The sequence below is a fragment of the Sinocyclocheilus rhinocerous genome, unplaced genomic scaffold (genome assembly GCF_001515625.1).
Source record: "Sinocyclocheilus rhinocerous isolate Xijiao unplaced genomic scaffold, SAMN03320098_v1.1 scaffold438, whole genome shotgun sequence".
In the NCBI taxonomy this organism is placed as follows: domain Eukaryota; kingdom Metazoa; phylum Chordata; class Actinopteri; order Cypriniformes; family Cyprinidae; genus Sinocyclocheilus; species Sinocyclocheilus rhinocerous.
In genome coordinates, this window is record NW_015634015.1 from 322,573 (window position 1) to 331,641 (window position 9,069).

The 9,069-nt window shown below is 35.5% G+C and overlaps 1 protein-coding gene across 1 annotated transcript in view; it reads right to left on the bottom strand.

The window, feature by feature from the left end:
* Positions 1-9,069, bottom strand: part of LOC107745037 (septin-7) — a 50,934-nt gene that overhangs the window by 31,379 nt on the left and 10,486 nt on the right. Inside the window, exon 2 of the mRNA XM_016558867.1 lies at positions 7,216-7,322. Within this exon, the coding sequence (XP_016414353.1) occupies positions 7,216-7,322 (107 nt within the window). The remainder of the gene's footprint in view (positions 1-7,215; positions 7,323-9,069) is intronic.

The following is a 9,069-nucleotide window of genomic DNA, read 5'->3' on the forward strand; positions in this document are numbered from 1 at the left end:
ACATATATACTGTATATATATTTTTTTTTTTTTAAGCTACACCTGTTTATTGTAGTAATAAGCAATACAAATAGGTCAGTTTGAACTAGTTTGGCTTATTATTCTTTAGGATATTTATGACACATCTCAATGTGTATGTTGGACACACGTGCTGTGATTTTGTCAGATGATAACCTGTTGTTTAATCATCATTTCAGGCTGTTGTTTCAGGCAGTCACTTCAACGGTGCTGGAACAACAAATGCAGAAAGAATGATCTGAGGTAATGCGGGGGTGTGATCACCCATCCCGTATCTTCTGTCTTCCCAAACAATTCCACATCAGTGACATCACCCTGATAATTACGCCACACCAGTGCAATCACTCAGCAAATGTGTACAAACCATGACAACATCTTGACTGGCTTTACAACCGTCTGAAATTCTGCCTGTGAGTGGACTACACTGAGCAGGTGGAGTAGAAAAACCAAACCGCTGCTTTTGATTGGTCTTTGTTCTTCCTGTGTTGATGGAAAAAGTGACAGTAGTTGCCCAGCCACAAAGCAGCTGGCGTGGGCCGTCCTCTTCTCACCTGACCTGATGCAGGCAGCTGAGGAGGGGAGATGGTCTGGTTAGACTTCTCAAGCCACTAGCAGACGTACTGTTGTCAGAAATGGCAGCTGGAACCAAGCAACTTCAGAGCGTCATCAGCACCAGCCCTAATTAAGTTATTAATTTGGGATGTTTTAAAGTCAGCACTAATCCACATTTGCAATGCATCTGATGACTCAACAATAACCTTTTTTCAGACACAAGTAAAACTTGAAAGTGCTTTAGACATGCATTTGAGTGTAACTGAGTAGAAAAATTATAAATAAACAACAAAAAAGTACATTTAAAATAATAAAAAAGTAAGACAGGGACTTGGTTCTATGCATCAGTTGTTGATTGGATTTGAGGCCAATGAATGTGAGATTGAGGTGACAGGCATTACATTTTGATAAAAAAAAAAAAATAAGGATGAATTGCTGCAATAAGTGTAATAACATGCATTTTCATTTCATGCCAACTTCAGATCACTTAACTTTAGCAGCCAAACTAAATAAAAAAAAACAAATTAATTTAATTAAAATAAATTAACATCATAAAAAAAAATAAATAAATAAATAAAAGAAATAAAGAAATATAAATAAATAAATAAAACTGAAAACTCTGGGAAGGGGAAAAACACCACCACCAACAAAAAAATAAATAAATAAAAATAATAATATAATAATGTATATAATAAAATAAAACTTGAATAACACTGCCATAATGCTTCAAAATATATGCACACATTACAACAGAGTGAGGGAAAAACCGAATGCGAGTCTTTGTTATCAACAGCAAAGTTTCTAGAAAAATTACTACATTTTAAACATTTTCTTTAGCATAACATGCATTGATGAGTCACAATAAGACCAAAGACATGTATTAAGAAATTAAATGTGGATGTTTTTTTTTAATACTTATATTAAATGGAATGGTCATGTGCTTGGCATAAAGACAAACATCTGAGATCTAAGACAACTGACCACAGGACAATGTCAAGACTATAAAGTAGATCTCAGTAAACAAACTGAACCAGAGAGAGTCAGACTCAAAGAGAGATGATCAAGCTTCACTGCTCCTTCAAGCATCTCTCCTCAGAGTCTGATATCAGCGAGGACTCTGGGTTCAGATGTCCACAGGTATGAAGGTCTGGACAGATCGCTTCTCCGCCGAAGCCTCAGCTCTCAGCTCTCAACACTCACATATCTGACCGCACAAGTCTGCACTGCTTCATTTAATACTAGTATTTAATTCCAAGCTCTGCCAAAGACATGTTCACTCACTGACAATTAGCAGTATTGACAGACTACTTGAGTTTAATACAAACAGACAAACTGCTGTATTGAGGAATTGAACAGACAAACTCACACTCCTCTTTTAACCGGTCAAGCACTGCCAACACTTTACATAAACAACATAACTACTCTCAATGAGACTGACGCAACACTGTGAGAAACGTCAGCGATGAAGCTTCTCTTCCTCTTCCTCATGCACACATCACATTGTAACATACTGATTCTCTGACTCACTTCCCAGAATTCTCTGAGGCAACAACCACACACAAGTTCATTGTTACTGTGCAGGACAAAACAGAGAGCAGAGATACGATCAGACTGATCTGTCGGCAGAGGCTTCAGATTCTTACACTGGTATTTCATCAGCATGTAAACTGATTTCACACGGTTAATAGCAGAGATATGAATACTGACTCATATATACAGCATTGTTTTTCTGGAAATAAACTAAGCAAATATTAAGCAAAATCAAAAGTAAATATATAATATCTATAAAGAAGGAATGTGGACCAGGAATATGCTGATTTGATAATAATAAGAAATGTTTCTTGAGCAGCAATGTTGAAAACAGTTGTTGCTTCATATTTTTGTGGAAACAGTGATGTTTTTTTTCAAGGTTTTTGAAGAACAGAAAGTGTATATATTTTGAACATTTATTTGAAATGGAAATCTTTTATAACAGGACACATTTTTGTCACTTTTGATCTGTTTGAAGCACATTTGCTGAATAAAAGATTTGAAATTTGAAATTGTCAAAAACAAAAATAAAAAATAAAATAAATAAATAAAACTGTCTCAATTAATAATTAGCTACCTGTTTAGGTAAAAACACAGTATCATTTTTGTTACACTTTTGCATATAAATTTAAATTAATTAACGCCATTCTTCATAGTTTTTATTTTATTTTGTAAATAATGTAGTATTTTAAACTAGACTTTTACTGCATTTTACTTGTTGAATTAAAGGGTTAATTCACCCAAAAATGAAAATTCTGTCATTAATTACTCACCCTCATGTCGTTCCAAACCTGTAAGAATTTCGTTCATCTTCAGAACACAAATGAAGATTTTTTTATGAAATCTGAGAGCTTTCTGACCCTTTATAGACAGCAAGGATCCTTACACAATCAAGGCTCAGAAACGTAGCAAGGAGATCGTTAAAATAATCCATGTGACATCAGTGGTTCAACCATAGTTTTACGAAGCTACGAGAATACTTTTTCTGCTCAAAGAAAACAATAACGACTTTATTCAACAATTCGTCTCCTCCGCGTCATCCTATAGCGCCATTTTGGAGAGTATCAGATACGTAAACAACGTATGCAACGACTTTATTCAACAATTCGTCTCCTCCGCGTCATCCTATAGCGCCATTTTGGAGAGTATCAGATACGTAAACAGCGTATGCTGTTCTGTGTCAGCAGCACCGTACGCAGATACGCTGTTTACATTGTTTACGCTTTGATCTGAACATAAACAACGTATCCGCGTACATACGTTGCATACGTTGTTTACGTATCTGATACTCTCCAAAATGGCGCTATAGGATGACGCGGAGGAGACGAATTGTTGAATAAAGTCGTTATTGTTTTCTTTGAGCAGAAAAAATATTCTCGTAGCTTCGTAAAATTAACCACTGATGTCACATGGATTATTTTACTGATCTACTTGCTACGTTTCTGAGCCTTGATCGTGTTAGGATCCTTCCTTGCTGTCTATGGAGGGTCAGAAAGCTCTCAGAATGCATAAAAAATATCTTAATTTGTGTTTCGAAGATAAACGAAGGTCTTACAGGTTTGGAACGACACGAGGGTGAGTAAATAATGACAGAATTTTCATTTTTGGGTGAACTAACCTTTTAAATATTTTGTGTCTTTTCAGCTACAATGGTTGTTTGGTTGAAATGACAGTTTCGTGTGACTCTTTTAGGCTATTTCAGATTAAAATAATAAATAAAAAAAACATAGAAATGAAAATTGCCCAGCCCTAGTCACCACTATCACAATCTTGAAACAGTCAATGTTTCAGGGTTATATAGATTGTGCAGGTCATATTAACCCCCTATAGATGCAATACATAACCCTTTATAAATACATTTATAAATAGATACTTGCTTTAATTTTGCTGGTATATTTTATTTTTAGATTAACATACTCACCCTCATGTCGTTCCAAACCTGTAAGAATTTCGTTCATCTTCAGAACACAAATGAAGATTTTTTTATGAAATCTGAGAGCTTTCTGACCCTTTATAGACAGCAAGGATCCTTACACAATCAAGGCTCAGAAACGTAGCAAGGAGATCGTTAAAATAATCCATGTGACATCAGTGGTTCAACCATAGTTTTACGAAGCTACGAGAATACTTTTTCTGCTCAAAGAAAACAATAACGACTTTATTCAACAATTCGTCTCCTCCGCGTCATCCTATAGCGCCATTTTGGAGAGTATCAGATACGTAAACAACGTATGCTGTTCTGTGTCAGCCGTTTCTGAGCCTTGATCGTGTTAGGATCCTTCCTTGCTGTCTATGGAGGGTCAGAAAGCTCTCAGAATGCATAAAAAATATCTTAATTTGTGTTTCGAAGATAAACGAAGGTCTTACAGGTTTGGAACGACACGAGGGTGAGTAAATAATGACAGAATTTTCATTTTTGGGTGAACTAACCTTTTAAATATTTTGTGTCTTTTCAGCTACAATGGTTGTTTGGTTGAAATGACAGTTTCGTGTGACTCTTTTAGGCTATTTCAGATTAAAATAATAAATAAAAAAAACATAGAAATGAAAATTGCCCAGCCCTAGTCACCACTATCACAATCTTGAAACAGTCAATGTTTCAGGGTTATATAGATTGTGCAGGTCATATTAACCCCCTATAGATGCAATACATAACCCTTTATAAATACATTTATAAATAGATACTTGCTTTAATTTTGCTGGTATATTTTATTTTTAGATTAACAATTAAAATGAAAAATGACTTTAAATTGGCCCAGCATCGAAAGTGATTACTGTGCAAATGATTTCTGTTATGTATTGTAAGTGATTGTTTCTTCTTCAGAGCGGTGTTATAATCAAAGCTGCGTTTTCCCCCATCAATCTGCACATTCAGTAATCAGACCGTATGATTGTTGCCATGGTTACTACTTTTATAAGTGGGTGTTTGTTAGAGAATTGTCAGAAAATGCGTGTTAATAACACACTTCATCTATCAATTCGTTTGTATGCGTTTATGGGCGGATTTTGACCTTTCCAATATGGCAGATGCACTGATGTGTGACAGTAATTAACAACAGTTGCATCTCGCTGTTCACATCTACTGTAAAACAGCATATCATGTTATGATTGCTTAACATTTGAAAATAAAGAAATTAAGACAACAATAAATATATAGGTATTGTAATTTTAGTTGTAATGTAAAATAACATTATTATTATTATTATTAGATATTATTGTATATTAATTAAGTCTACAATAGTAACTTCTTCTTGATTGATTTTATAGCTGTATTGATACATAAAAACAAAATAGGGGTCAAATTGTGCAGGCTTACAAAAAATATGAAATATATATACAGTGGTGTGAAAAAGTGTTGGCCCCCTTCCTGATTTCTTTTTTTTTTGCATGTTTGTCACACTTTAATGTTTCAGATCATCAAACAAATTTAAATATTAGTCAAAGATAACACAAGTAAACACAACATGCAGTTTTAAATGAAGGTTTTTATTATTAAGGGAAAACAAAATCCAAAACTACATGGCCCTGTGTGAATATTAGATATTATTGTATATTAATTAAGTCTACAATAGTAACTTCTTGATTGATTTTATAGCCGTATTGATACATAAAAACAAAATAGGGGTCAAATTGTGCAGGCTTACAAAAAATATGAAATATATATACAGTGGTGTGAAAAAGTGTTGGCCCCCTTCCTGATATTTTTTGTAAGCCTGAAAAATTTGACCCCTATTTTGTTAAATAATATAGTATTATTATAAATGATTATTATTATTCTCAATCTCAAATAATTGATTTTTTTTTACTTTACAGTGAAATATTACAAAAGTAATTCCTTATTTTATTTCTTAATATTTATTTATTCATTTTATTTTATTTTATTTTTATAGCCATATAGATATAGAACCACAAAATTGTGGCCAAATTGTGTAGCCTTACAAAAAAGCACAACAAAGCTGGAGTATTTTTCTAATTACATAAAAACAATTAAAAAATGTAAAATTGCAATTAGGCTTTTTCCTCAAATCGTGCAGCCTTAGTTTATCCCCCTGGCATTTGGGACCGTTAGCTGCCTAAACATCAAAAACTAGATGAACTGATTTCTGTTGGATTGCAAAGGATTTCAGTACATCATGTGTATCTCTGTCCATGACAGTCTTATGACTGCACAGTTACGTAATGTATCACACTCATCTCAATCAAGATAGCTTTTGTATGGCATTTCACACAGCTGTACCAATCTAGAGTCTAAGATAAGAAAGTACCTCATGAAAGTGGTCCACGCAACCCCTAAGACCTGGCTCATGTCTTGCTGACTGCAAAAACACCTCAAATATGTGTTTCAGCGTGGCGCTGTGATCACTGCATTCTTTACAATAGCTGACGAACCGCATACCACAAAAGCCAGTGGCCAGATGATGGGCCACACCTGTGTTTGACAGTGATCGACAGCGCCTGTCAATCCAGTTCTAATGCTCATTTGACTGACAGCTGCAGGCCACGTCACAGAGAAATGGGATGCCACTAAGTTAAAAGTCTGATATTAGGTCGATGCCAGAATACTGCTGATTTGGCAAGAGATTCGACCCTACAGAAGACAGACTGAAGCATATGCGATCCAGCTGCGTGAAACAGAGTGCTGCAGGAATGACGTACTTTTGTAGGTCAAAACCCATAAACGAGTTGCATTTTAGCACTTTCAGTTCCATCCTCCTGAGGTTAATGGGTTTTTTAAATGTGTTTTTGGTTAAATGCCTAAACTCATCTACTCACTGGTTGCTTTCACAGCCTCATTATCAGGGAAAATCTTTTTAAAGACTGAAAGACTTGTCTGAAGCTTAATTGTAGTGATGCTGAACTCATGTGACCGTGGTGTACTTCGTTTATAGCCTACTTTTAGCATTTTACTTCTGGTGATCGTATTTAAGCATCAAAATCCATAAAGTTGTGTTAATTTGTGAAAATTGTCATGATGAACAAAATGTGTAAGAATCAAACTTTTGTTAGTCACAGAGCTTATTTTCTACAATAATCCTAAAACCAATGAAAAATCCTACTGTGTTTTTGTGGAGGGAATCAGAGTGATGTCAGAGTAGAGATCCAGCCTGATCTTACCTGAACGGTTTTCTTGATTCTGTGAGAGGGTCCGGGATACTCTGGAGAATACAAGTCTGTCAGGAACAGGGAGTTGATGAGTGTAGACTTCCCCAAACCTGATTCTCCTGCAGGACAGAGAACGAGAGGTTAAGCCAGAGATTTCAGGACGTGACTCACTCATCACTTCTGTTGGACGGTGAACAATGAGTGAGTGGAATTTGAGTCTGCAGATTTCCACAGAATCTGAACAGCCATCATTCACACTGTCTCCATTTGCATGCCTGTTCATTTAACATTTTGGGCAACTTGTGGCGCCTGCTAAGGCTATGGTCCTATGAAATGCATTTTATTTTTCCCAGATTCTGTTTTAAATTTTTTTCCGAAATTTTGTGTTTCCCATTTTAATATTTTCGGAATTCTGTTTTAATAGTGTAAGTTTTAAAGGGACAGTTCACCCAAAAATGAAAATTATCTCATGATTTACTCATCCTTAAGCCATACTAGGTATATATGGCTCTCTTACGAATACAATCGAAATTATATAAAAAAATGTCCTGGCTCTTCCAAGCTTTATAATGGCAGTGAATGGGTGTTGAGATTTTGAAGCCCAAAAAAGTGCATCCATCCATCATAAAAAGTGCTCCACAAGGCTCCGCTTCTGAAGTGAATCGATGCATTTGTGTAAGTATCTATAAACCGTAATCTCTAGCTTTCGCTAACTGTTGTGCGTGTGTTCACGAGAGAGTGGTGTTCAGCGGATGATGTAAGACGTAGGTGTAGCGTAAGCTCCAGTGAGAAGTGACGAACGCAGAAGCGCAGAGAAGAGAGCAAAACAAAACACCGGTCACAAATTAGAAGTACAAAACTAAGATTTGTAAAGAAACATGTGGGATGATTTCCATGGTTTTCCTTTGTTGTAAACAAAACTTGGTTCTCACGAGACTAGCATATTCTCACCGGAGCTTAGACTACGTCTTACGTCATGGAACACCACTCTCTCGTGAATGCGCGTACCACAGTTAGCGGAAACTAGAGATTATGGTTTATAAAGTTTTAAATGTGGATATTTTTCTTTCATTCACTTCAGAAGGCCTTTATTTACCCCCCAGAGCTGTGTGGAGCACTTTTTAATGATGGATGGACGCACTTTTTTGGGCTTCAAAATCTCGACCAACATTCACTGCCATTATAAAGCTTGGAAGAGCCAGCACAATTTTTAATATAACTCTGATTGCATTCATCTGAAATAAGAACGTCATATACACCTAGGATGGCTTGAGGGTGAGTAAATCATGGGGTAATTTTCATTTTTGGGTGAACTGTCCCTTTAATCATTGAAGCATTTCATCAAATTTTAACAGTAATGGGGCCTTTTTTCCATCTCCAAAATCTGCTTAAATTCATCTGGATTTTATACAAATTTTCCAAAAAATTGTGGTAATCAAATTAATTCATAAAACTTTAACAACTGAATCATCTTTTAAAATGTAAAAAAAAAAAAACTTTACATTAAACCAAATTAAAGGGATAGTTCACCCAAAAATGAAAATTCTGTCATTAATTACTCACCCTCATGTCGTTCCAAACCCGTAAGACCTTCGTTCATCTTCAGAACACAAATTAAGATATTTTTGATGCATTCCGAGAGCTCTCTGACCCTCTCATAGACAGCAAGGATCCTAACATGATCGAAGCTCAGAAACGTAGCAAGGAGATCGGTAAAATAATCCATGTGACATCAGGGGTTCAACCATAATTTTACGAAAATGTTGCGCAAAGAAAACAGTAACAACATAATTTATTCAGCAATTCTTCTCCCAGAGTTACCGTCTTCCACCATTTTGGAGAGTACCCCAGAACGTAATCAATGTA